Genomic DNA, 27,568 nt, shown 5'->3' with positions numbered 1-27,568 from the left:
GGCTGCAAACAAGCAATGGATTAAAAATGATAATGTTGGGGTATATATACATAAACGTAATGAATTACATAACTCGGCCACTGCTAACCACATGTGAACTCGACTGTGTTTCTTCACAAACAGCACAAACTGCTCTGGAGTGCCGGCTTCCACAAATGACAGAATCACTGAAGAGAGAATGTATGAGCATGGGCAACCATATGATTTCTTAAGCAATCCTCACTGCTATTACATAAAGCACAGAGCTGAGAATTTAAAGAATCCCCCCCCACATCCATTCATTCATTTTTCCACATCCAGATGAGGCCCATCCTGCCTAATTTTCCACAATTGGCAAAGTGAGGGAAACTATTATCTGCGCTGCGCAGTGGGACTGAATGTCAGCTTGTTTGCCGGTTTGTTAGCTCATATGCGATAAACTAAAGTCAGTGTTTAACAGTCACAGGACCAAGATGGACAGGGAGTGTGCTGTATTATTTAGGAATATGGCAGCAATGGAAAACAGCTGACCACGTCGCTGGAGACAAAAACACCAAGTCTCACATTCATGTCAGCTTATGCTTAAAAAGGGCAAAAACACTCCAATAAGCAACATGTTGCTCTCACCCTGCACAGTTAGACTTGGTTTGGATGATCATTTTAAGTTCAAGGTTTTGTCACATTTCCACCAATGCATGGATGATTTAACATATAAGTGTCATTGCATAGAGTTCTGGCTGCATGTGAAACTGACAGCGCCCATGAATTTAGCATGCTTTTAGAAGAAGTCCTTCACTTTTGTAAGAGCCCTGTCTCTGGGTGAAACTGAACTGTTAATATGTTAACAAGATCAGGATATTACACTTACAATATGGTGCCTGCCATGAATGTGAATGGCACATTCAGGAAGCCACCTGTCGAGTTTTTAAGGGGCTCTATCTGAAACTAAAACTGCCCATGTTGGAAAGTCTTTACTTTCTGACACAATGCGTTGCATTTCCAAAAGAATTTCACTTTTTTTTTCCACTTTATGTTTTCATGCTTTCACTTGAGTGCACTTAGTGTTAAAGTGTCATACAATATGTAAACAGACAGCACTGATTGCCTCTCCCCACTTCCTTCTCGCCCTCTTTCATGTGCATGGATGCCTTTCATTCCTGCCTCTCCGTCTAATCTTGTGGTGCCGAGTAAATTTCTAACACTATCCAGGCCTCACGCCCAGCATCGCCGGTGCTTGGGGAACAGGTCAAACCAGAGGCACCAGAGGGCCTGTCAAATAGCTGCAAGGGTTGGGCAAATCCAAATGTGTCGTTAGGTTTGTAAGTGTATTGTGTGGGTTTGCAACCTTTAACCTAAATCAAGTATGAAGGATAACATTATTACGTTATCCTCATGTACTTCTTTACTTTATTTATTTCATGGCTTTTGGGAATCTGTATTTTTATATCAGTTCACTTTTTTCACATAACTCTGTTTGTTTTCTTGCATTTTACTGAACTTATTAAGTAACAATGGAGGTAGTCGCCTTTGGCTGTAGGTGTCTTATGCAGGGGGCCTTTAACTCTTTCACCCTATCGCCTTCGCCACTTATTGATGAGGCAGTCCAATCACAGGCAGTCTCAGTGTGGACAGAGAGGTGGAGCCAAGCACTGAAACAGGGTGTGGTTGTGAAACTACAAAGTAGAGCCATTGGGTTTAAATTGAGCTGAATGAGCCCAGTCCCATAGTTGTCATAGCTCTTCTGTCACTTTTACTCATCTCCCTCTCCCTCTCGGTTTCTTTATCGGTCTTTCCTTAAAGCATTTTAGCTATTGTTGGTCTGTTTTCTGTGTAATTGTGTAAATATCATACATCAGAGGACAGCTGGAGGCTTCAACCCACGGAAAATCCCTTCATGCTTCTGGTTTTTCTGCCTGATCGCTCTCACGGGTGTCGCAGATCTGTTGAATTCACTGGATTGAGTGCTGCCGGCTGTGGCTGAGGAGCTGCTTTCCTCGCATACAGGAGTGCTCAGAGGGTGAGTCACTTGTTACACCTTGTAGCTTTTCACCTTCTTGTCAAAACTGAAGAATAAGCTTGAACTAGTTCAAAACAACATAAATGATCGTGTCTCGTTCTACAATTTTACTACCTGAGCTTCATGATCTGCTCATATTTCATTCACTCATTTGGCCACATGGGCCAAGTTCTTTGCCTCACCTGTTTGACTTGCTCTGTTAGTCCCAATGAGCATTTCATTGTTTAAAACCTGTCATCTGAAATCACGTTTCACAATTCTGCCCAAAATATCTATGAAGGACTTCTTCTTTTTAAAAAGTCTGAGCTGTGAAAGAAGTTCTTAAATTCGCTCTCATTTTTTCCTTGTATATCTGTTTGAAAAATTGGAGCCGAGGGCACTCAGGGGTGTTTGTTGAGGCCATCCAGCTGTCTCCTGTTTGTTCAGTCATTGAGTCAGCAGGTTGAGCAGTCATATTATTGCTCACCTGCCCAACCAACCTCTTTCAGCTCCGCTTTATCTCTTGTTCTCTGACTCTTTGTCTTTTTGTACTGTTTGTTGTTGTTTTTTCCAGGTGTTTTGAAAGGGTAAAGAGGAAGCAGTCACCATGCTGCAAGAGGCTATAACAAGCGTTGTTGAGTTCCACAGTTATCTACAATCAAGAACTGGTAAGTGTCTTCATTTCTCTCTTCACACCTACAATCTGCTCAAATCAGAACATTTTATTTCGTCATCATCATCATCAGGTGTGAAACAGCACAAAAGTATGTATGACCTGAAGTGCCGGTGGACCCACCCAGATATTCCAGTATGGAACCATGACTCAAGGACTAAAACATGCCTGTGTTTCCTGTATGCGGTTTCCAGATGCCAGAGTCAGAGATTACCCTCTGATGCAGAGCCCCGTGCACATGACGACCATCCTCCTGGGTTACGTTGCCTTCTCCGTGTACGTGGGGCCTCGTGTGATGGCAAATCGCAAACCTTTCCACCTCAACACCGCCATGATAATCTACAATGTTTCCATGGTTCTGTTGAATGCCTACATAGTGTATGAGGTAAGACGAAAAGGTATTTGTTTGCGCTCTTTTACTACAGGTGTGATGTCAGTGCTAAAAGCTGCTGGTGTGGTTTTCTTTTTTTACACTTAGTTTATGATGTCTGGATGGGCCACCACCTTCACATGGAGATGCGACCTTATTGACCGTTCCACCAGCCCACAGGCTCTTAGGGTAAGTCAGTAAATTTTTACAGGGGAGCTTTCATTGTCTCAAGCTAATAATTAAATTTTTTTTTTTTTTTTTTGGGTCTTTTAAATGTAATTTATTTTATTTCTGATTGAGTGTCAGATATCTGACATCACAGCCCTCTTCCTTTCCACAGATGATTTGGGTGGCCTGGCTGTTTTATTTTTCCAAATTCATTGAGCTTCTTGACACAGTAGGTGCATTTTCTTTTTCTTTCTTTTTTTTTTTAAATCTTCCCCTTATTATTTTGGCCTTTTGATCAGTTAACCGTGACTGATCCCATGTGTGCTTTTGCAGGTATTCTTTGTGCTGAGAAAGAAACAAGGTCAGATCACATTTCTTCACGTCTTCCATCACTCCTTTATGCCCTGGACGTGGTGGTGGGGCGTCAGCCTGACACCCGGTGAGCTTACAAATGCATGTAAACGCATTGTTTGACAGTGCAAGACCAGCACAACTTTTCTGTGAGATGTTGCATCTGTACATTAACATAATATTTTATTACCCCCTTCTTAAGCTGGAGGAATGGGCTCCTTCCATGCCATGGTGAATGCAACAGTCCATGTTATCATGTACACCTACTACGCACTCTCTGCTGCAGGGCCTCGCTTCCACAAATACTTGTGGTGGAAGAAGTACATGACCGCAATCCAGCTTGTACGTTGTTTTGTATTTTCCACAGCAAAAAATTCAAATAAATGGCATATCTGATTTTTGCCTACAGCTCAACTGTTTTACAAAAACTAATGTTTGGGAGGGGTGGTTGTTTTTCAGACGCAGTTCATTCTGGTCTCCATTCACATCAGCCAATACTACTTCATGGAAAAGTGTGACTATCAAGTCCCCTTTTGGATCCACCTGATCTGGATGTATGGGGTCTTATTCTTTCTCCTGTTCTCCCACTTTTGGGTGCAGGCCTACATAAAAGGCAACAGACTTCCCCTCACGCCCGAAAAGTCGAAACAGAACGGCTCAACCAGCGAACCGTTCACTGTGGTGGCCAACGGAAAGCACCTTCAGAATGGCAACAGTCACCACTGCACCAACGGCAAAATCTTCATGGGCAAAGTCAAGGAAGTCTAACTCTGTGACCCTGCCTGGAAAATGAGAGAGACACACAGACTGTCAGTTCGAATTAACACCATTAAATTCATCATTCATATCTACTGGCATATTGGACTGACATCAATTTCAGTATGCTTCATCTAAACTGTAGTTTCTTTGTAAATCTAGTCTTTTGTGAAAGCACATCCAGTGTTCTTGGGGCGTGAATGGTGATCTCTACCTGCCCACGTTGTGTTTGTAAGTTGTAACTGTGATGAATACTGTACGAAGATTGGTGCTTATTTTTGTCACTGATAGTATTCTTCGACTCGGGCTCGACCCACACTGCTGTTTTTGCTAACATGGGCTTTGTTGCTTGGGAGTACGGCACAGTTTTCACACAAGACTAGAACATGTAAATAACTGCAATTATCTGTTAGCCCCCCACAAAGAATTTCACTGTAAATGTCAAATATTTAAGGTTTTTTTTCTTATTTTATTTTTTTATTTATCTTTGAAATAAAACTAAATTCTGCGGTCTGCGTAACTAAGGTCTGCGTAACTTGAAAAACAGTTATGGTGTGCACTGACCGAAAAGTGTTACACCTAAACTAAATTTCAATTTTGAGAGTTGTGGGAGAGCAATGTTATACTGTATATTACAGTTTTGTGTTGTTTTTAAAGTGCACATACACTGCTGTGCATGTTCATCTGTATTAATCCAGTCTGTTTTACAACTCTGTATGGTCTGTTCTCTTTGCACACTGTGCTTGAAGTTAATAGGCTTTCTATGCTGTTGGTTGTTTCTGAATTATAACTAAAGTCTGAATATACTGAAACCCATCAATGTTTGCTGCTATTGATTACTTTAACGCAGGTGTCCCCAATCCCAGCCCGCGAGGGCTGGTGTCCCTGCAGGTTTTAGATCTCACACTGGGTCAAACACACCTGAATCACATGATTAGTTCATTACCAGGCCTCTGGAGAACTTCAAGACATGTTGAGAAGGTAATTTATCCATTTAATCCAGCTGTGATGGATCAAGGACACATCTAAAACCTGCAGGGACACTGGCCCTCATGGACTGGGATTGGGGACCCGTTTTAACGTGTATGTGCCCTCTGAGGAACAGAGGTTGGGCCTGTTATGCTGGTTTTAACTCTTGGTCAATTAAAGATAACATTATGGGACCTTTCTAAAAGCCAATGATTTATAAACATGAGCTTTCATAATCTGTACTCATAGCAGTTGCACATCAATTTAAAAAAAAAAAAAAAAAAGTTGACAGCAAAAACCCAGCTTATTTTTGCAATATGACGACATACTTTTAGGAAATTCTGCATGTGAACCCAATCAGCATTCCTTTTAAATAACTTAAATGCAAGCACTCAGTTCTGAATTCAGAGTGAGCCACCTTGTGGCAATATTTGGGCATTTGTATTTACATTAAGTGGGGAAAAAAAGTCCAATGAAATACATCCTCAGGCCTTAGATACTTGAGACACATCTACAAAGTTGGTTGCATTTTATCAACAAACACTACAGAATAACAGCAGATTAAGTGATCCGTTATAATAGATCAACTTTTGTGATGTAACAAAAGCCAGCTCTAGTCTGACAATGAACAGCAGATTTAGTTCTACATCATAAGCAGGATGTATTTGAAAACAACACACCAGTAAACTTTTAAACTGGTCCTGGCAACATGAAGCAACACAAAGGGAAGCCGATATGGTGAAGTGTTTATTTATAACCCAGGTATACAGAACATCCAGATTTTAAAAGAAAAAAAACCTAGGCTATACATTTTAAAAACTGACAAAAATCACTAGTACCACACACACGGCCATTAACACTTTAAACCACCAACTGGAGCATCACAGAACACCAGGTGGTTTCCTTTATTGTGGATAAATTAAGAAAAAATATATATCACAAATAACTCAAACTCATAACAGATGTAAAATCTCATTGAAGAAAATTATCTGATGGACTGATGAATGACGCTGCTGGTTGATTTCACCATCCTCTCTTTAGCCTTCTTCTTAATGGGATCCATTTCGAAGCTCTTCCACAGGCGAATGGTCTCATCTGCAGCAACAGTAGCAACAGTCGAGCAGTCCGGACTGAGAGTCAAACTCAGAACTCTGTCGTCATGGCCTTAAAGAAAAATAAACAAATTATACCAGGAGAAAGGAGGAACGGCAGGTTCTCAGTTCACTGGATGTGCCTTTATGTGGACGGGACTTGTTTACCATTGAGCTCTGCGACTTTACTGAGAGAGGGATATTTCCAGACAACAACATTGTTGTGGGCATATCCATGAGCAGAGACCAGCTCCTTGTAGTTGGGTGCAAACACCAGGGATGAGATCTAAAAAGTTGGATTGGATGAGACATGTAGTCAAACACATTTTAGTGGGAATGACCATTAAAACCGAACTGTGTGGAACAGGGATGTCAAACAGGTGCAGGGCCAGAACCGGCCAAGCAAAGTCTCCATTTAGGCCCACTGGACAGTTCTTGAAAGTGAAAGAAATTATTTTGAACTTGAACCAGCTTTTCCTATTGATAAAGACCTTCCACATCGCCATTCATTCCACACTATAGTAGCTCAATACTATATGCACTTAAATATTAATACAGAAATGTTCATTTTAATCCTCTACAACTATTTAAATCTGTTATGCATTAACAAAAAGTGGAAATTTTGGGCGAGACCTTTATTTTACAATATAGAAAAACTGAGAAATGCTGTTGAAATTTTATTCTATATTAAGAGATTTCAGAGATTAAATGTTTAAACTTCTTTACACTGCCAGAAAACGGAGTTTTACTGATCGGGGCCATTTCAGAACAATGTGAGCTGTATGTGGCCCACAATGTAAAATTAGTTTGACATCCCTGGAAGGATGCAGTTACCTGGGACTGAGTGTCAAGCGAACTGATACAGGAGCCACTGTTTACATTCCAGATACGGATGTGGCGGTCGCTAGTACCACCTCCAGATGCAAGGATATTGGGCTGCCATGGACACCAGGCCAGAGCCTAGAACAATGGAAAGGCATACACAAGTGGCAACGAGAATATTTAAACTTCAGTCTTCATTAAATGTTCACAAGGAGCAGGAAGGGAGAGGAAACTGAAAAGGAGAAAATTAGCATATTGAACTTCTGTTTGCTGCTCACCTTGACTGCTCCCTGATGTTCGCTCCAGCAACGGATCAGCTGGCTGTCGTTGCCAGCACTGCCCCCCTGTGCACGGGGCCATATGCACACCAAGTTATCATTGCCTCCACTAGCCAAGTATCGCCCATCAGGGGACCACTTCAGGCCGCACACTTCCTGTGCGTGAGCAGTCAGGGTGCCGATGTGATGGTCTGCCACCCTCACATCATGGTGGTGGATGTGTCCAGATCTGGAGCCACTGCAGGGGGTGGTGAAAGAGGAGAACACACACTTGAGTGCAAAAATGGAAAACACCAGGGAGATATCACCACTGTCTTTGGTAGGAGAAACATTTTTACCTGGAGACAACATGGTCATTCCAGCTCAGACTTCCAACCCTTGCTGTGTGGCTGGCCATGCTGCGCAAGCGCTTCTGATTTTCAACATCCCACAACTAAATGGAAATCAATACAATTTATAAAAAAAATATATATAAAACACATGTTCTGATATGTCCCATATTCATTTGGACTCAAGTGGCACGATGATCTCCACACAGACCTGAACCTTGCAGTCACTGGTGCCAACAGCTAGGTAGCTTCCCTCTTTAGTCCAGGACAGGGAGCAGATGTAGTCCTCTTCACGCTCCATCTTCATGAGAAGAAGGATGTCTCCTTGAGTGGCATCCCACAGGTAAACACTGTTATGAAGAGCAACAGCGAGAAAATTTCTACTGCTCCAATCAAGTAGATTCAAATCTAGAGGGGGGAGAAAAAAAAAGCCTAAATTAATATTGCATGTTAAAGTATTCTTAATTTACTAAACTAGGATGTTTATGCAACACTGAATTTCAGTTGGGTTCCCATTTATTAAACGGGAACATATATAAACAGGAAAACAACTTGGGAATGGTGTTGCTCTGAGATAGAGATCTCTCTCTCTCTCTCTTAAATGCTGCAGCGCATTCATGACGGAGCCTTGTCGTGATCTGGATAGCGTTTATACAGCCAGTCATGGACAAAAATGGAAACAAAAATGACTTGCACTGCCATCTTAGCTTATGAGGTTGGAGGGCTGCTCCAACTTTCCTAGTAAGAAGTCTGACTTAAATATTCCAGCATGCAAGTCACGAATAAGGACTTCAAACCAAACATACAAGATTTGCTCTTTTAGAATCTATTGATCAGCGTCCATTCTCTGCCTTTCTGTAAATTTGTGGCATCATTTAAAGATTCATTGCAATTAAATAAAGTCAATTGTATAGAGATGTAAAATCCTCTTAAGTGCCCAACTTACAGAAATCATTTCTAAGATCAGGAGCATCCAAGATCCTGTCAGGAGTTGAAGATATGTATCTGGACTTTTTAATAGAGGCAGGGGTTGCTGTGTGAGTGTAGAGGACTTTTAGGTTGTTTTGGTAGCCTGTAAACAAGACAGAGCGACAATGAATAAAAAGAATTGCCTTCAATACAGCAGATATTTATAAAATGCACATATTTCTACCTTCTGGTGCATTAAGTGGTTTCCCTCCAAGATGGAGGATCTTTGAATCTTCAACGTTGTATCCATTCAGTGACACAGACCACGCTTTCTGGGTTTCCTTCAGACACAGGGAGCCACACTGATTGATATCCTACTTGTACAAATAGAAGCTTAAGTGTTTGTTACACAACTTACTGATGTAACTGATGTGTTTGTGTCCGCTGGCTCATTCTCCTTTGTCAGCAGGAAAGTTGCCACATCCATTTGCTTGCTGTTTCTGATGGGAATGAAACGATCACCCCCCATCTTGGATGGGGTTTGTTTCTTGTTTTTGCCTATGACCCATAAAAAAATAAATTTAAAAAAAAAAAAAAACTTCCCAGTGGTTAACATTTGCAAAGCTTTCCCCGACATACGAGTATAAATGCAGACAAATACACTACCTGGCGTTTTGCTTGGTGTTTTTGATGAGCTCAGGGACACATTAGCAGACTTTCCCGGCGACAAGCCGCTCAGGGCGGATGTGTTTGATGAGCTCGCCTTTCTCTGCCACCTCGCCATGGGAGCGTTTGTGATCGGCATGTCCAGCTTCAAGATGCTGTGGATGTCGTTCTCAAACCCAAACTGCGCCATTTTATCAACGTTTTCATAGACCTGGACATCACAACAGATAAACAGTAAGTCCGTATCTGATTTGAAACAGTATAAAGGCTTACTGACAGCTACGATGCTCAGACTAATGCTAGGATAGCATCTGTCAAAAATGTCTTCATTTAAAAAGTAAGTCAGGTCCGATTGAAAAACTTCGCTATGCTTCTATTCTTGTTTTGAACGTTAGCTTAACGTGACCAAGCTAAACGATTGTGTAGCATGAATCCAATGAAAGAACGCGTTAGCACCATCGCTTAACCGATTAAAAATGATTTCACGTATAAACAAAACAAACTTAAAACTAGTGATTGAATTTAAAAGTATATTTCTGCAATTTCAAAATCAACACAATGACCTCACCTCGTCGAGAAAACGTGAAATGCAGAGAAGCACAAACTCTTGTCTCTCTCTCGATTTTGAATTTTGTGCGTATGACGCCACGACGTTTAAATGCCACAGAGCGCTCATGCGATTGGTTAGTTCAAGAAGCTGCAGTAAGCTCAGCGCATTGCTATGGTGACGTTTACGAATACGTTAACGTGATTGGTCAATGATACTTTCTTTAACGTATGAAAAGAAACCTCTCCACTTAAAGGTGTCGCCCTCTATCTGTAGTTTAGGTCTGCGCTGTATGAATTTAAAGAGCGACACAAAACTAAAGACCTGTAAGACGCTTTACTTTAAAACACGAGACCGCTATCAAGTATATTTTTCTGTATTTGAAGGCTAGTAAAATAAATAAATAAATATTGGGTTTTATTTTTTTTATTTAAGAATCTAATATTGGTAAATATTAATTTCAGGGAGAGTTTAAATATAAATATTTGCTGAGTGATTAAGCAAAAAGCTTCTCATAGTCTGATAATATATTGTGTCTTTGCTCTTTGACTGATGTGTACACGTTGGTTTTCAGTCACCTTGACACACCTGTACACAGGTCTGGACCACAGCTTAAAGGAGGCACCTCAAACAAACATCTTTAGTATTGAACAAATAAAATATTTATTGTTTATTATGCACTATCATTTAGATTTAAAGTCATTTTCTTGTTTGCTTGGCATTTGGTCAATTGATTTACATCGGGGGTGTCCAACTCTACAGTTTTAGATATCACCCTGGGTCACCATACCTGAATCAAATGATTAGTTCATTACCAGGCCTTTGGAGAACTTCAAGACATATTGAGGAGGTAATTAAGCCATTTAAATCAGCTGTGTTGGATCAAGGACACATCTAAAACCTGCAGGGACACTGGTCCTTGAGGCCTGGAGTTGGACACCCCTGATTTACATGATCAGGATTTACTTTAAATAAAGTGATAACTCTGACATCACAGGTTAATGTGAATTCCAGATTATACTTTTATTCTGCTCTCCTCTTACCTGACATGCCAACAGAAAAAAAAAAAAAACTAAATAAAGCAGTAGGAAATAAAAAAAAGTAATTTACTTAAATAATCTCATGGCCAAGGAATCCCAACAGTGTTTGGTATAAAGAGACGTGCAACTACACTGAAAGCTTTTCAAGTAAAGATGCTGCAGTCACATTTTTAGTTCAAAACAACCAGGATTTGACACTTTGATCAGTCTCTCAGTAGCAAAACAACATAACATTTAAATATTCTACATAAAACAGAGTACTGTGCAATTTTAATGCAAAAAACAAAAGCTTATGTTTCACTGGAGCCAGGAATGTTACCTAAAGCTTGAATTACACATCGCAAAGGCCTGCTGATATTCATGGAGCTACGCTATCAGTTTTCATACAGAAATATGCTGGAAATATCATCCGTTTTTTTAGTATTATTACAGTTGTGAGGTATTGTAACAGAAGACGTCTACACAATTTCCCGATCATTTTCAGTCATTTCATTCATATCTCTGTGGTAATGGACAATTGAGCCAATGACACCTGTGGGGAAAGGAAAAACACAGATTATGGTATGTGACATGTTACTGAGTTCATGAATATGTGGTTTTAATCTCTAATGATACTTTTAATGATACTATAGTTACAGTCATTTTAGACAGACCACATGACTGGGCCACAAACACCTTTGAAAAGCAAAGGGAGTCTGTTTGACTTCACTTAATATTTAACTTTCTGAATCTTTCACTAGGACTCCGAGCAGAGAAATGCATGAAAATAAAGAGAACACATGACAGTTGTAGTTTTCTTACCTCCAGGGTGCCTGAAACCTGCATAGCAAGTGTGAAAAAGACAAAACACAGGAACATAGTTTACACTTCTCTTGGGTATAAAAGTCATTAAAATCATGTGACAGTTTAAAGTTAGGGCAGAGATAAAGGTCAGCACATTCTGTTAAATGACAATGTGCAACACTGGACTGCAGTCACCTCTTAAACATGCATCTTGTTGCTACATTAAGCAGTGAACAGTGAATAAAGGATGCACAACTTCATGTGCTGACATCTAAATGGAAAGAAAGAAAAATTCTCAATGCCCACCTTTTATTTTGTAGATAACGATGCTGACCATAATTAGTACACCAAACATAATGAGCGCCAGGAGTGGGACCAGAAGATGAAGGTGAAGAATTCCTGGAACTAAGAAAATATGTTAAATTTGTAACCCGACAGTCAACAAAAAAATTTCCGCTCCAAAACACGTATGTCCTGTATGTGGAGGTGAACTCTTGTAACTGCATGAAACAAAGTTGTTTTGTTTAAGTACATGCCCATTTTTCTGTTTTAGCGTCATATATAACTGTGCAAAAGTCTTGAGCTGCCCCTTATTTGTTTATATCTTGTATTTCAAGCCAGACTCTTGTCTTTTTTTACAAGTGGTCATTAACAACAGTTCAAGTCCAGGCTTTCAAAGTTTTTCTTTGGACATTGGCTGCTTGACCATTTTCAGACAAATCTGTTGTATTTTTTTTATTGTTTGATAAGGCCATGTAACACTGACTTATGAATCATTTAAGCATAAACTTACCTCAAACAATAAACCGGTATTATGTTTGCTTATAGAGCACTTATAACGAACTTAGCAAAGAACCAATTTTAAATTGTGCTTTTAGGCTCTTTGTTACAAGCAGCTGTTCCCATTTTTTTTTTAGCTGATTCTGAACAATGCAAAAGACAACACAGTATGACAGACATAAAATAGTACCGTCTCAGTGAGTGTGTATTTGTAAAACATGCTTGAGGCTCTGTCATGGTTATGGGTTGTATTTCCACAAGTGGTGTTGGAGATCTTGTCAACAATGATGAAATTATAAATGTAGAAATTTTGAGCCACCAACCCTTAAAAAGCAGCTTAATGAGACCAGTTTCCATTTCCAGCCTAAAAATGATTCCAAAGGAGTAAAAGCACACCAAAATAGAAAAACCCACAGTGGTGCACTAGAAGAAGCCCAGAGAACTATTCCTGAATACTACTTAAAGAAATGACCGGAAAGCTTGCCTGAGAGAGTTCAGCGCGTGTTGAAGAATAAAGGTTGTCATACCAAATATTGACTTTCAAGCTTCTTACATTTGGACAAACTGGTTTTGCCTTTTTTTTTCCGTGCACGCTTACACATGTTTGAATAAATCGTTGCACCTACTTCAAATAAATGAGGGGTGGCTCAAAACGTTTGCACAGTACTGTACTACATTCCTTTACTACTACTTTCAAAGAGGCTTTTAAAACTAAACAACTGAAATGATTATGAGATACATTATTACGCATTTTCTGCATTTTAAAAAGATTAGCATTAAATAAATAAATGTCCTGTTTCTGGATAAGGAATTTCAGCATATCCTCAAATCAAATATGACACAGTAAGGATAAATTTAAACTAACTTTATTGTTTTCTACAGTAGCAGGCTAATCAAAGTTGACCAAGTAACATCGTCTTCTTATTCTTAACAAAGTCTGCCCAACTGTGATGGAAATGTAAGTCCTTAAATGTTCATTTTTTAGGTCTGTAATCACTGCAAAGGAGTTAAAGCTATCAGCTTAGTGTTTGTTCCAGATAATGACTCACTGTGAACAAAGGAGTCAATTTTGAAGAATAGAGGTGGTCATACCAAATATTGACTTTCAAGCTTGTTAGAAGTGCACAGATTTGTAGAAATGTACATTTCATAAGTCACTGCACTTATTTCCCATTTTCCTAGAAACATATAACAATAAATGAGGGGCGGCTCGAGACTTTTGAAGAGCAGTGTATCATTCAAGTATATGTCATTGAAAATATTTTGTTATTTTTGTATTCAGACATGAATTACTGCATATTATACTTATGGGTTGCTTAGAAAAATGTTATTACAGTTATTGCTGGAGAATCTGACAAGTTTAAAAAGGGCAGTCGGAGCAGGAGTAAAAAAGTTTCTCTAAGTTCAACACTTTATTGAACTGATTTTGTTCCGCAGCGCTTAAAGCAGGCAGGAAAACAGCCTGAAGTAAAATATACCTGACTGTTTCTCAGAAAGGTTCAAATGCTTCATCAGCTTGACGCATCCCTCCTGCAGATGGAGTCTCTCTGCTCTTGTTTGCTGCACTTCCTGGTCCCAAACCGCTTTGATGGCCACCGCCTCCTGTACGTGGGCTGTCCACATGTCATTCTGGTTGAGAGTCAGGTACAACTGGCTGTCAGCAAATACACGATCTGCCCAGCGCAGCTTAGACCCTTCCCACGTGCATTCTCGAGAATGAAGAATGGTGTGGTTACCTGTTGAGAGTTAATGGGTTGTGGCCCTGGTGACAACAATCTCACTTACACAAATGTTCAGTTGTAAAACAAGACAATTTGATTTTCTTACGTATTGAAGAGGTCTGGTTGAAACTGATAAGAGATGTTAGGAGTGTGTCATCTAATACGGCTTTGATAACTGCATTGAATTCTGGGCTTTTGCCCATTAAAGGAATTCCATTGAGAAGGACTTGCTCTTCAACCTGCTGACTTCCTGCCCTCCTCCACTGCTGGATCTGCAGTACGACGGTATCTAATGTAATATGGGCAAAAACAAAAACCAGATATAAATTTTAAAAACATAAAGAAAAAAGGAAATGCAATTGTAGCTTTATGTCAAGAGATTTATTCTAAATGACGCTTCTTCAGCTGAGAGTGTCAGAGAGTGGAGACACACACGCTGCAGTTTTTACTTGCAAGGGCGGTCACAGAGCGCTCACATCAGAGTGGGGGCCCTGTGAAGTGCGCTCTGTTACCGCTCTGGTCTTTATTTATATACAAAAGTAATACAATAGTGAATACATCTGTTCATAGACAGAGGAATGTTAGTGCGTATGTATGTGCGTATGCAGGTTTATGTGTGTGTTGTGGGATTCAGAAGGGAGTGAAGATAAGAGTGGTTCAGCTCTTATTATCGCTGTGGGAAGAAACAAAGAAAGAGAACAGAACAAGTTTTTGTAGTGAACAACAGTCTAACACATCAAAAGGTCATCATGCAGTATTCTATCATATGCTAACTTATATCATTAAAAGCTTATACTGACTACTAAGTACAATTTTCTATTGACACTTTATTTATTTCTTGTTGTCTTTTATGGAGATGGCGTGAGAGATAGAACCACACACAATAATTTATCATATTATCATGTGAGCATTATTAACAGCAAGCTTTAGTTTCCTATGGACACGTTTCACATGGTGTCACAGGAGATGAAAATGTGTGAGCTGTGAGGAAAAAAGTTTTTTCATTGGTAATATGAAAATCTACTGTAGTATATTAATCTTTTTGTGTCATTGTAGAGTCATATAACCTTGTGTTGGGGGTGTGTGGAGGGGCGGGCTTTAGCACTCAAACAAAGATAGTGCTTTGTTTGACTAATATATTGCTTTAAGGTTTGGAGATGATCCAATGGGCAAACTGTAAATGGGTGCTAAAAAGGAAGATGAAAGTCAAATGCTTAGTCAGCCTAGGTACTCGTGTCCCACAAGTATATTGTTGCAAAGTGTGAAGACAATCCATAAGAAATTGTGGGTAATATGAAGTTTTTGCTGAACCTTGATCTTGACCCAATTTTCACCTAAATGATCTCGAGCTGTTTTGGTATCTACCATCACACAAAGTCTGAAAATGATATCCCAAAAAACTTTGGAGCACTAGATTGCAAACACAACCAATTACATAATCCCTCCCTTAGAGGGGGAATAACCAAATCACACTGAACTGATGTATCTAACTTTCACTTCACAAAAGCAAAACTGAAAGCAAAAGCTAATAGCCTTTCTAGTAAATATTTTGCATTTACCATACTTCTGCTTTCTGGAGCAGGATAGACATTTTATGTTAATCGCATGGTGTGAAATAACAAGATGCGGTGATTTCTACATTCTGTCACACAGTGTTTATAGTTGATTAAATAACCAACACTAAATCAAGTCAAGTGCAGCTCTTTGAAATGCTTTGCAGCGTCACATCCCTCGGTATATTTTGATTGTTTTTCATCTCTCCTTCTCTCTATATATATATGCATATTTTAAAATTCACTGCATTTGTCAAATTGATGCAATAAAAGAATCATGTACTGTGCAAGTTGCCTGTTTTGTATCTGGATAACTTTATACAATTCAACATAAGACGCCCACAGATAACTTTTGTTTGGTTGTTTCAGTTTCTGATTACATGGCCAGACATTGTTTTATATTCCTAGGAGTCCTGCACATACAAATAAAACGACCTGTGAAAGAATTAAATCCAGTCAAATCCACCACCCGAAGATTAAAGAGAATAACAGAAAATGGGTGGATTCATGCACTGTTTGAAGCTGCTGAAAGCCGTCCCTGCTGTTCTGTCAAAAGAAATTAAGCAATCCTATACATTTTATTTATTTATTTAATGAATTACAGTGAAACCATTTTTTTTTAAAGACGTGATTCCTACCTGCATCGACAGGAAGACTCCGGCATACGTGAAATGATAGGATCAAAACAAAGCGCAATGAATACATTTCTACACGCGTACAGGACTGTACTGTAGCTGGCGCTCGGTGTCAGATTCAGTGTTGTTCATCTGTCAAAGAAGCACAAACTCCACAGCAGCAGTGTGCTTTAAGCCATTTCCTCATTAAAATGGTGCTCGAAGGATGACCAATCCATCAGGCTTTAACAGAAACTACTCCACAGACACAACGACAGCAATAGTCGGATAGACCCGATCCTCTAGGCGTTTACGTTTCGGTTCACCTGACTTCAGGCTTCCGCCTTGCTTTCTCTTTTGGCTGTCCGGTGAGGTGGAGTTGCTGTTGGTGTGTGTGTGGTGGTGGTGGTGGTGCGGGGAGCATGTGGGGCAGCCAAAGGTCATTTAAGGTAGCTTTCAAAACAGCGAAGTTAAGAAGTCAGAGCAAAGGACTCGACTGATAATTCAAAACAGCGCTGCGTAACCATGGAAACCGTAAATAATTAAAATCAGAGCCATCACGTCATCTTTATTTATTTTTTTTCCATCTGTATGTAAATATTGTAACTCAACGCATTTATAGATTCATAATAGTCAAAAGTTGCCGGACTGTCTCCTAATTTAAATCCACCGGTAAGTACCGTCACCGCCTATCACGTGACGAATTCTGAACCCTGACACGACTCTGACTTATTCAAGGGCTCTAGCACCTGTATGTTTCTATTACTTTATTCTACCCTGCTTGTGTTTCTACGACAGGTATGCACTTTTGGGGGAGACGCACTAAATTTAAGGTATTTATAGAGGGATAACCCTGAGCCTGATATCCCTGAGAGCAGATTTCTCCCTTTGCTCAAATCCTGCAGTCAGTCCAGTTTAACACAGCTGCTGTCTGCTGTCAGAGATGTGTTGAAAGTGTAAACAATGAAACTCAGTTTATATGCTTAAATTGACTTTACATATAGCACTTTTCTACTCTGTGTGAGCACTCAGAGCATCTTCTTACTACGAGTGTTATTCAGCCACACACAAACATTCGTACGTGTGCTTCTTTCTATGTCTAAGAACTTTGCCTAACATTTGCACACACATACTTCAATGGATGCATCTGGGGCGACTTGGGATTTAATATCTTGCCCAAGGATACTTTGACATACATGCTGGAGGAGCCTGACCTTCCAATTAGCAATCTGATCTGATTGTGAATTATGGAGTCAGTCCGCTTAACTTCAGGCTGGGTTGTGATGTCTCTGAGTTATCGAGTTTTACCCTCAAGAGAGGAAATGAAAAAAAAAAGTCAAAACAAATCAGCAGACTGAAGCTAGCACAGGAGGAAAAAAAGATGTCTGCGCTTACTACTAAAATACATTTACTCCTCTTTGTATCATGGAATAACGAGGGACCAGACAGATCCTCATCGGGCCATTAAATTGTTCTCTGCCAATTTAGCCTCTTGGGGAGAGTGCATAAGAATTGCTGTAGTACAAACAGTTAACACAATACTTTAGCAGATTACAGTATGCATAGTCTTTAATCTTAAATTTCATTTTTTTTTTTATCCTTTTTGCTGGTGTACTGAGGAAAAAATGACTTATGGACCCACCTGTATATTGTATATTCTGCGGTTTATATGTTTGCTGTGCCTTCAACTTTCAGACAAATGTTCTAATTTTGTCATTACTCTTCTGAAGAGTTAATATTTACATTTGTGCCTTGAGTTGACTGGTCAATGATTCTGGGAGGTGCAGCTTAGAAACATATTTAGCTGCTAGTTAAGCATGAAAACAACCTTTATTCTCCTATCCTGGCGGCCACACCTCTGCTTACCCCCGATAACATGTCAAGTAAGAATTGTATGTTCCTTTTTAAAAAAAAATCATATCTAACACGTTACACAATCACACTCATGCCGTCATAACAGAAACACATTGATTAGACACCGTGGGCTCAAATCGGCAGTGTCTGCTTGTTATGTTTTTAGAAATTTTAACTATCTGGATGCTGATGTTGTAATCAGGTCTTTTGTGGACGACAGCAGTGCCTCAGTCTTATGCAAGGGAATTCTTAAGATGGGCGGTACGTAGCACGCATGGGAAGTGGTCGTATAAACAACCTGCTGTGGTACTGCAGGAAATGAGCACAGAGGCAGGGCTGTTTTATGTTACATCAGACAGAATTACTTTAAGCACCCTTTTCACCTTGTATATGTAAAGTGGTGCTGCTCACTTTAAATTGTCATCTCTCCCTCTTTTGAGTCATTAATGTGCTACATAAACATCAACATTTTTACAGTCTGCGCCAAATAATTGCTTAAAACGCAAATAAAATAACAGACCTTCCAATCACAAGATATTCAATTCAGTTCTATTCAGTTTTATTTATACAGCACCAAATCACAACAATAGTTGCCTCAACGTGCCTTATATTGTAAGGTAAAGACTCTACAATAACACAGCAAAAAAAACAACAACAATAAAATCTGATGATGATCAATCAGATTACCCTTATGAGCTAGCAGCTGGTGACAGTGGGAAGGAAACACTCCTTTCTAACAGGAAGAAACTACCAGCTGAACCAGGGGGGCAGCCATCTGCTGTGACTGGTTGGGGGTCCACAGGGTAGACAGATAAAAGAGGTGAGTAAAGCAGAAATGCTCAATGCATCATGGGATATGCATCTGGACTTATTTTGCAGTATGCAACCTTGCAGTGGAGGGGATCCTGATAGTCATACACTTTGACCTCACTGGCGCACATGATGGCAAGGTGGGGTAATATCTCACAAAGGAGTCTTGGCACTTTAATGACCCTTGCTGTAATTCAGAATCGTGGCTCATATGACTTTTAACTAATTACATGATGACAGGATGTGTGAGTGACTCAGAACCACCTCCAACAGGACTATCCCATCTGGGACTCTCCTACTAGAAATGAAACATCTTCATAAATCAAAAAGAAATCCAGGTGCCTTCATTTCAAGCACTTGGCTACCAGGAGCTGATGACTAAGAACCTACAAAGACATACAGTGCCCTAAAAAGACATGTTTCTTCACGTTCTTTGTTTCTTTTTCCCCCCTCTTTTTTTCCGCATATTTGTCACACTTAAAAAGTTAAGATCATAAAACTAATTTCAATATTAGATAGATATAACCAGAGTAAATACAAAATTAAGTTTTTAAATGATCTCATTTATTAAGGGAAAAATGCTATCCAAGCCTACCCAGCCCTGTGTGAGAAACTAACTGCACCCTTATTAAATCATGAATTAACTGTAACTGAATTAACACATTTTTTTTGAAAAGTGAGCTCAATTTCACTACATACCGAGGCCTGATTGATGCCAGACCTGCTGAATTGAGAATATACTTAGACAGACCCTGTCAGACAAAGTGAAGTAGGATAAGATTTCAAAAAGCAACACACTGTGTCAAACTCAAGGAAAACATCTTTAATACAGTTGCAATCTAAAGAAACAGCTGACAAACAAAGCTAATAACATCTATCAGTCTGAAAGGGGTTACAGTGCTCAAATTAACCAACATGTTAGGTGTCGTGCTGCTGCAGAACAGTAGTAACAACTACCAGACCTCACAGTCACAGCTGTGCTGCTGCTGCAACCACCAGCTGTGGAGAAGGAGGAAGCCACAGAGGAAGATGAGATTAACGTGGTAAGAAAATAGATGAAGGGACATAATTAGGAAGGTAGGATTCAAGGATTCAGATGAAATGAATGGCTGCTCTGATCATGAGTCATTGCTAATAGCTTTTAAATGTGTAGCTTTTAATTGTCCCATGCTGCAGGGCAACTAAGAACTACCCCTACAACAACTGTACCAACCTGATGCCAGGCCCAATTGTTTTGTCCCAGTCCAGCTCTAACTGCATGTATAACATCTGCTGAACAGATTTTTAAAAAAAGAAAAAAAACTGCACTGTGCAGTCTAACAGTTTTATATTCAGGTGTACCGTGTGAAATCCAATAAGTTACAGAATAAGAGAGGAAATAAAAACAGCTTGCATTTGAAATTTTAAACTGAATAATGCAAGTTCAACAACGGTACTCTCTTGTCAACTAGTAGTGTTACATTTATGTCCTGAGTTATATAAACCTTACCGTATAATTTGTTGATGCTCGTTTCCAGCGGCCTTCAGCGCCCCCATGTGGCTGATGTCAGTGTATGCCTCCACTGGATTGGCTGCGCGGTTGTCAGGAGTGTTTACAGGAAACATGGCTTCCCTGTCTGTTGGAGAGCTTCAAGAAATGGAAGGTGAGTAGCCAAATTTTCAATGGTGCAGCCGTGTTGTGATCGATATAGCTTGGTAGCCTGGCGGAAATTTGGATAAAAGAGTCTTTTTTCATCTGAGCACGCTCCTTGATGTTTTTCTCTTGTGACTAACCAAACCTTCATCCTTGCTTTGCTAGCTAACAGGCTAATAACAAGACGCTAGCTGACGATATTAATTTAACGTCAGTTCATGCTATCTTTATAAAGGCCATCTACTGCGGCGTTTCAGGGTATGTTGAGTACCCCATAGTCATAGACGTTTATTTGTTTCCCCGTCCATGTAACATGTTTCAGATTCAGCTCGTAAAAGCTGCTAGCTGTGATACAGTCAGCAACCTAGCTGGCTAACGTGCTTAGCAATGTGTGTGTTCAGTAGGTAACGCGCGTTCAAACTGATTTAAAAAAATGAAAATAAAGCTGGGACACATCCCGCAACATGTAATACTAATAGATAAAATCCGTTGTAGTGCTTTCACATTTTTCCACAATTTGAGCGCGTTGCAGAGCACAGAAATGTGCACTATCACGATCTTGTCATAGTGGAGACAGAGGGTGGCTGCTCCAGATAAACCTGGGCTTGGCATCATCCAAATGTGTGTGTGTAACCAGTCGGAAGCTGTGAATCTTTGTTGAGGTTTTGAGGCTCTCTTCTGTTTGCGTACTGTAGTGGACCGGAGGGGAGAGTCTGAGGAGTCTGGTGATGATGAAACCAGGAGGAAGAGCATCAATGGCGATGTGGACCCTAATCAGCCCACTGCTACAAGTAGGTCATCATCACCTCCTACCCAGCCAATAAATGTGTTTTAGTTTACAAATTAGGCATGCTGCTTGTGTTATTTTCTCACAAAAACTTTCTTAGATAAAATCTTTATGTGACAATATGTTTGTGATTGCAGTGGATGCTTTAATTTAATTTCATTCATTCTTGCTCATATTAAAGGTAAAGAAGAGTCTCCTGTTGACATGGACACCATAACTTTGGACCCTGAGGAAGAGGTCAGTTTAAGTTTTGAAGAACTTGCCTTTCATCTCTGATGACTTGTTTTGTTTGGAGTTTAAGAAAGTGAAGATTATAGTGTTAGAGTTCATATTAACAGTGATTTTTGGGATTTACAAACTTCTGTGTGTAAATCTGTATACAGGTGCTGTACCATAATGGCTAGTAACCATAGACTGCGTGATCTCTTATGGTGTCTATATTTCTTTCTAGGATGTCGATCTTGTTCACTGTCGTATTGGAAAGATTGAAGGACTGGAGGTGCTACAGAAGGCTAAAGTAAGAATTATTTAGGTGATGCTGTTGGCAGCAGTGTCATTGGCGTCTGAGGCGTTTTATTAGCATTTTGGTTTCATCTGCATTTTTAAAAAAAATATTAATCTCTAAAATAAGGACCTGTCACATGCACTTTAATTCTGCTCTTGATGGTATCCTCTGTTATTTTTGCCTCTCCTCTCTTCACGCAGACACTCTCCTTACGGCAGAACCTCATAAAAAAGATAGAAAACCTCGACAGTTTGAGTGCCCTGCGAGAACTAGATTTCTATGACAATCAGATCCGCAAACTGGAGAACCTGCACAACCTCACAGAGTTGGAGTAAGTGTGACAAAACTGTGATTCTTACGTAAGCCTAAACAAAAGTCTAAGATATCAAGGTATATTTATTCTGAGAGGGACTGTTGTTTTGCCAACCCACAGGCAGCTTGACATGTCATTTAACGTTTTGAGGAAGGTGGAGGGTTTGGAGCAGTTGACTCGGCTGAAGAAACTTTTTCTGCTTCACAACAAAATTAGCAGCATTGCGAATCTGGAGCACCTCACAGGTCTGGAGATGCTGGAGCTCGGCTCCAATCGCATTAGGGTGAGATACGAAGGGACTGTGCTGCACTGAGAAATTGTTTTGAACTCCTTATGTAAATAATGGGTTTTGTTTGCAAAATATAAATGAAGATTTGTTGGAAAATGTAAGTTGTGATGTGATTTTAAAGTGTTGCCTCAATGTTGTTGTGTTCACAGGTCATTGAAAACCTGGATTCACTTACATCTTTGCAAAGTTTGTTTCTTGGCACTAATAAAATAACAAGGCTTCAGAATCTGGACGCTTTACACAACCTGACTGTTTTAAGCATCCAGGTATCATCACGCATATTCATCACTTGATTACAGTTGCACACGCTCCAGGCAACCAATAATCATTGGGTTTGCATTTACTTGCAGAGCAACCGGATTACGAAAATTGAGGGGCTTCAGAACCTCATCAACCTGAAGGAGCTCTATCTGAGCCACAACGGCGTTGAGGTCATTGAGGGGTTAGAAAACAACGTGAGTTATAAGCTTTAAGGCACACATTTCCAAGACACATAAAAGAAAATGGGGTTCCATACTGTTGAATTGTGCAAACATGTAACAGCAATGTTTGTTTTTCCGAACAGAAAAAACTCACCACCCTCGACATCGCAGCCAATCGAGTAAAGAAAATAGAAAACATCAGCCACCTGACGGAGCTGCAGGAGTTCTGGGTACAAATAGTTTGTTTGACATGTTATTTAATGTACAGCCTCAGTACAGACAGCCCATTTTTCACTGCTGACGGTTTGACAGAAGAAGAAAAGTTTCTTAGAACATTAACAAAATTTAACGTCGGCATGCATTAAAAGACAACCATCATCAAATAATTAATTACACCTTTGCTTGTTAATAAAAATGTTGACATTGTGGGTAGAGAACCGATAGAAGAGATCCTGCTGAGGTGGAGGTATGCGCTGGAGAAAAGAGGAATGAGACACCTGGGAGATGGGTAGAAAAGTGAAGATGCAAGGAGTAGAGGCAGTGAAGGTGGATGGGTTTAATTCCCCTGGGTCAGTTATTCAAAACAACAGTGCGCAGAGAGGTGAAGAAGAGCGTGGAGGCAGGGTGGGTGGATGTAATGAAGGCGGACATCCAGAGGGCTGGTTGGACAGAGAGCAAAAATGACAAAATAAATGACAGAAAATTCAAAGTAAGACATAATTAGTTGAAGTACTCGTGTATTTGTATCGCATAATCTTTTTGTTGAGCAGCACATTTAAAATGAAACTTTCTTAAAAGTCAATTTTTGTTGCTACGTTCAGTGTGTTGCTCTTTAAACAGTGGGTCAGTACAAAAAGTTTCAAAGTGTAGTTCTTATATTGTTATGAGTTAAACTGATGGTGCACCCTCACTGCTCTTGTTGTTTTGTAATATCTCCTCAGATGAACGATAATCAGATAGATAACTGGTCTGACCTTGATGAGTTGAAGAACGCCACTTCTCTGGAGACAGTCTACCTTGAAAGAAACCCTCTACAGAAGGATCCACAGTACCGGCGAAAGATCATGCTGGCGCTGCCCAGCGTACGCCAGATCGACGCCACCTTTATCCGCTTCTAAGCTGCAGCGTACGATTTACCTGCCAGCTTCACAGTGTTCTCCCTCACCTCCCTGCCTGTCCTGCCTACACAAACAACAACCTTTGGAATCACATTGGCCTCACTCGATTATATAGCTGCGTCACACATTCCAACATATAGCACACCCACTGCTCACTCAACATACATGTATGCATGTATGCACTCATTCAAACCTTGAATCTGTACTTTTGTGTGGAAGCTTTTATTTATTAAGGTGGACCTGTGAAAATGAAAAACTACCATACACTCATTTCCACATTTTTTTTCCTCTGCACCCTTTTCCCCCCTTGTGTTGTTTTGCATTTGGGATGTGCCGTTTTCATTCATGAAGTGGAGGAAATTATGAAATCAGTCTTATTTATCACACTATTGAAGTTTCACTGTTATTATAGCAGAGGAATTCTTAACATTGGAGGCATTGTTGTATATTTAAGGGATTTTGTGAGTTTACTTCTTTCATTTGGGCGGAGAAAGGCTGGGGTTTTCTTTGGGGGGGGGTTGTTGAGACATTAAGTAAAAGAACAATTCAGCATTAAAGGGAACGTCTATAACATAATAGAAGCTGCTTATGTTAAACCTTGGGATATAGCTCACCATTGCATTCGGCCTCAAAACTGTTCCACACTTAGTACCAACTGTGACAGTTTGAGAAGCCTCTAAAACGAAGCTCACTGTGCCATAATGACATCATGCTGACTCAGAGCAGCGCAGTAAAGGTGCAGTTTCATCAGTCCTTTTTAAGGAAAGCGGATCCTTTACGGCTTGATTTACCATTTTAATAAACTGGTTCTATTACTGACAGAAGGGGGGTTTTTATTTTATTTTTTTGATGTCCAGCAGCCTTGTCTGTTCCTTGTTCAGAGATTTTACAGCTTATAGATCCATTTGCTGATTAACAAGAGTGACCTCTGCAGTAAAATAAAACTCATGAGAATGTAAGAACAATTAATGTGTCCACAATGATGGTTTTGTAATCGGTGGTGCCGTCACTTTTTTAGTTTATTTTTATTTTTTTAGCCTTGAATGCATCACTGATTACTATGACAGCGTATTAGGGCCACATTGAGAAAAAACAAAAACGTTGTTGCTCATTTTGAGAATAAAGATGACATTTCGAGATTAAAGGCGAAATGTGGAGATTACCGTTGTTGTTTTGAGACCAACTGCCACGGTTGCACTACCCTCTAAAAAATGCCTTGTTTACATGAGTTAGTGAAACAAATTGTGATCAAACATACATCCTCTTTATTGGACGAGAGTGTAACCACTGGTAACCTCACATCTGTCCACTGCCAGTCATTTCGTGTTGTACAAATCAGCTCTTCTGAGTTTGTGTGTTTCTGTATAAACTTTTCAACGTCCTTAAAAGAAATCATTTCCTTCCTTGTTACTCGATTTTACTAACGCAGGGGGTATAAAAACCATGATAGTTTGTCTGGAAACAACTGTAACCTCCACATTTTGACTGTTTTTCTCAAAATGATTGATAATATTTTTTTTCATAATGTGGCTGTAATACTTCATAGATTAAAGCTTGGTGATTTCTTTGGCTAAAAAAAATGCTCATAAAGTTTATTTGAACCGATAAAATCTAAATGTAGATTTTTCCTTCATTTACATTCTACTGGCTGGTTTGATCTCATGATAACTAATGTAAGATAGACTATTAATGCTGCTGGTACAGACAGTCTTTATAAACTACTAAACTACATTCAGCAGATGTGTGAAGACACTGCATTGATTCATTTGGCATTTAGGATGGCTTCCAAAAAAAAAAGAATTTCTGTGTATTTATTGACAACATTTAATACAGGATTTTCTCAGATCAAAAAATACAATGACTGCCTGGAACCAAAGTTAATAGATTACTCTTTGGGTCTCCTGTATATAGTACTCCTGTATATGCTTGAGTGCACTTGGTTTTATCCCTGGTACAATTAAAATGCGATGCATCTTTTATATGAAATATGAACTCCCCACCTCAGGGCTTTTAAGTTCACACATGATTACAGTAGAGAAGCATCAAATTTATGTGCATTAAATGAGAAGTGCTAAACGAAGTGCTCCCTTTGCACTCATAATTATAACCTGATTTTATTTGGATTCATTGGAAACCTTTGAATCGTTAAAAGTACCCTGAGTTGGCATTTAAATCTCCCACTGTAGCCTAAAACCCACGCTGAAATGTTGGTTTCTATCGTAGAACAGCTGTTTATTATGCTTATGATCACAGCCTTTTTAAATCCAGTTGCTTGTGATCGTGAGCATAAATTAACAGTAGAACAATTATCAGACTATCAGCACTGACGTTCTTGCTTAATTGAAATGAATGTAATGTTATTTTTATATTCAGCTTGACTGAAACTGGCCAGTGGGGTTGAAAGTATCACGTTGTGTATTTGTAAATAGAGTTTGGACATGCCATGATGTAGAAAGTCAGTTCCACCATCACCTTCCCTTTGTAAAGTGACATTCTTTTTCCTCTTGTTTTGTTTTCACCCGGCAGCACAACAGATTTGTGCGAGATACTTAAGATGACATGACTCTGACTGGTCACTGAGGGAGCAGCTGTTCAGATTGCTGTTTGCTCCTTGTTGTTAGGACTGAGTCTTCAGGTTTTGGGCTTGGTTGATGCCGTTTTCAAACTGAATGTATGAAGCAAATAACAATAAAATGACACTACTTAAGAAGCGGGTTTGTTTAGTTTTAATTTCAAAGATAAAGAGTCTCATAAAGCACAGTGTGAAACTTGATTCACCGTCAAATGATTATGTACCTGGGTATTAAAGGATCCTTTATTATGACAGCTGCTTAATAAATTAGATTTGCTACATTAACAGCCAAAACAATAACAACACACTATGAAACCCCGCAGCTCATCATCTGTCTGAAACAAGCTGTTTTAGCTGCATGGCCATTTAAGCCAAACTTTGGGTCTCCTGTGTATTAGAACTCGTCCTATTGGCTGCCCCCAGCAAACAGACGGTTTAAATCACAGGTGGGTGGGGCTTGCTATGCTCACATTTTAGGGGACATCAATCGTGAGTCATCATAGAGACTCAAGAACAGGAAAATATATATAAAGGGTGTGATGGGGAGCACAAAGTCTGGCCTCATAGGGACTGCTTTTGCATACGAAACGTTGGCCATGGTTATTAGCAGTATTTGTCTTTTTGCATGCATTATGTATGTATCTGACAATAAGGAAAAGCATAATGAATTTCTTTTAAGTTAAAGTTAATGGACTTTGACTTTAAACAAACTTAATTCCTTGAAAATCTAGATACACTCACCTGCCATTTCATTAGTTACACCTTAAGATACACCTTGTTAGTTCCCTGTTTTCTTTCAGATCTGCCTTAGTTATTTGTGATTCAGATTCAACATGATGCTCAAAACATCCTTTAGAAATTTTGGTCCAT

The 27,568-nt window shown here is 39.6% G+C and overlaps 4 protein-coding genes across 4 annotated transcripts; 2 read left to right on the top strand and 2 right to left on the bottom strand.

The window, feature by feature from the left end:
* The first annotated feature begins 1,685 nt into the window (after positions 1-1,685).
* elovl1a (ELOVL fatty acid elongase 1a) lies at positions 1,686-4,792 on the top strand. The gene is made up of 8 exons (XM_085440024.1): positions 1,686-1,996; positions 2,550-2,643; positions 2,843-3,033; positions 3,127-3,207; positions 3,359-3,415; positions 3,520-3,625; positions 3,740-3,879; positions 3,997-4,792. The coding sequence occupies exons 2-8, from the start codon at positions 2,583-2,585 to the stop codon at positions 4,303-4,305; spliced, it is 945 nt and encodes a 314-aa protein (XP_085296150.1). The 5' UTR covers positions 1,686-1,996; positions 2,550-2,582; the 3' UTR covers positions 4,306-4,792.
* Positions 4,793-5,996: 1,204 nt separating this feature from the next.
* cdc20 (cell division cycle 20 homolog) lies at positions 5,997-10,048 on the bottom strand. Its single transcript, XM_085440021.1, has 11 exons — positions 9,926-10,048; positions 9,358-9,568; positions 9,110-9,249; positions 8,936-9,032; positions 8,729-8,854; positions 7,994-8,190; positions 7,792-7,886; positions 7,454-7,691; positions 7,188-7,313; positions 6,522-6,639; positions 5,997-6,426 (listed from the first exon to the last, which is right to left on the bottom strand). The coding sequence occupies exons 1-11, from the start codon at positions 10,031-10,033 to the stop codon at positions 6,248-6,250; spliced, it is 1,635 nt and encodes a 544-aa protein (XP_085296147.1). The 5' UTR covers positions 10,034-10,048; the 3' UTR covers positions 5,997-6,247.
* Positions 10,049-10,902: 854 nt separating this feature from the next.
* On the bottom strand, positions 10,903-16,930 carry LOC146687724 (uncharacterized). Its single transcript, XM_085440023.1, has 6 exons — positions 16,420-16,930; positions 14,335-14,517; positions 13,986-14,243; positions 12,034-12,132; positions 11,746-11,763; positions 10,903-11,476 (listed from the first exon to the last, which is right to left on the bottom strand). Exons 1-6 carry the CDS (start codon positions 16,484-16,486, stop codon positions 11,403-11,405), a joined length of 699 nt encoding a protein of 232 aa, XP_085296149.1. The 5' UTR covers positions 16,487-16,930; the 3' UTR covers positions 10,903-11,402.
* A 3,568-nt stretch (positions 16,931-20,498) lies between these two features.
* On the top strand, positions 20,499-25,091 carry ppp1r7 (protein phosphatase 1, regulatory (inhibitor) subunit 7). Its single transcript, XM_085440022.1, has 10 exons — positions 20,499-20,702; positions 21,388-21,483; positions 21,661-21,716; positions 21,931-21,996; positions 22,185-22,315; positions 22,418-22,580; positions 22,736-22,852; positions 22,937-23,041; positions 23,152-23,238; positions 23,950-25,091. The coding sequence occupies exons 1-10, from the start codon at positions 20,594-20,596 to the stop codon at positions 24,124-24,126; spliced, it is 1,107 nt and encodes a 368-aa protein (XP_085296148.1). The 5' UTR covers positions 20,499-20,593; the 3' UTR covers positions 24,127-25,091.
* Positions 25,092-27,568: the final 2,477 nt, after the last annotated feature.

This window comes from Copadichromis virginalis, linkage group LG18, assembly GCF_057382275.1.
Source record: "Copadichromis virginalis isolate Kocher_CV1m ecotype Utaka linkage group LG18, C_Virginalis_male_GT1.1, whole genome shotgun sequence".
In the NCBI taxonomy this organism is placed as follows: Eukaryota; Metazoa; Chordata; class Actinopteri; order Cichliformes; family Cichlidae; genus Copadichromis; species Copadichromis virginalis.
Note: the sequence above shows the minus strand (reverse complement) of the source record. Positions and strands in the feature narration are given on the sequence as shown.

Coding starts and splice junctions, on each gene's coding strand:
- elovl1a (XM_085440024.1), top strand. CDS start 2,583: ATGCTGCAAGAGGCTATAACAAGCGTTGTTGAGTTCCACAGTTATCTA. Junction 3,208..3,358: donor CCAGCCCACAGGCTCTTAGG/GTAAGTCAGTAA, acceptor TCCTTTCCACAG/ATGATTTGGGTGGCCTGGCT. Junction 3,626..3,739: donor GGGCGTCAGCCTGACACCCG/GTGAGCTTACAA, acceptor CCCCTTCTTAAG/CTGGAGGAATGGGCTCCTTC.
- LOC146687724 (XM_085440023.1), bottom strand. CDS start 16,486: ATGTATTCATTGCGCTTTGTTTTGATCCTATCATTTCACGTATGCCGG. Junction 14,518..16,419: donor GAGTCTTCCTGTCGATGCAG/GTAGGAATCACG, acceptor ATATTACATTAG/ATACCGTCGTACTGCAGATC. Junction 12,133..13,985: donor CCTTTCTGAGAAACAGTCAG/GTATATTTTACT, acceptor ATATTTTCTTAG/TTCCAGGAATTCTTCACCTT.
- cdc20 (XM_085440021.1), bottom strand. CDS start 10,033: ATGAGCGCTCTGTGGCATTTAAACGTCGTGGCGTCATACGCACAAAAT. Junction 7,314..7,453: donor AACATCAGGGAGCAGTCAAG/GTGAGCAGCAAA, acceptor CCATTGTTCTAG/GCTCTGGCCTGGTGTCCATG. Junction 6,640..7,187: donor CGCTTGACACTCAGTCCCAG/GTAACTGCATCC, acceptor CCAACTTTTTAG/ATCTCATCCCTGGTGTTTGC.
- ppp1r7 (XM_085440022.1), top strand. CDS start 20,594: ATGTGGCTGATGTCAGTGTATGCCTCCACTGGATTGGCTGCGCGGTTG. Junction 21,484..21,660: donor TAATCAGCCCACTGCTACAA/GTAGGTCATCAT, acceptor CTCATATTAAAG/GTAAAGAAGAGTCTCCTGTT. Junction 23,042..23,151: donor TTGAGGGGTTAGAAAACAAC/GTGAGTTATAAG, acceptor TTTTCCGAACAG/AAAAAACTCACCACCCTCGA.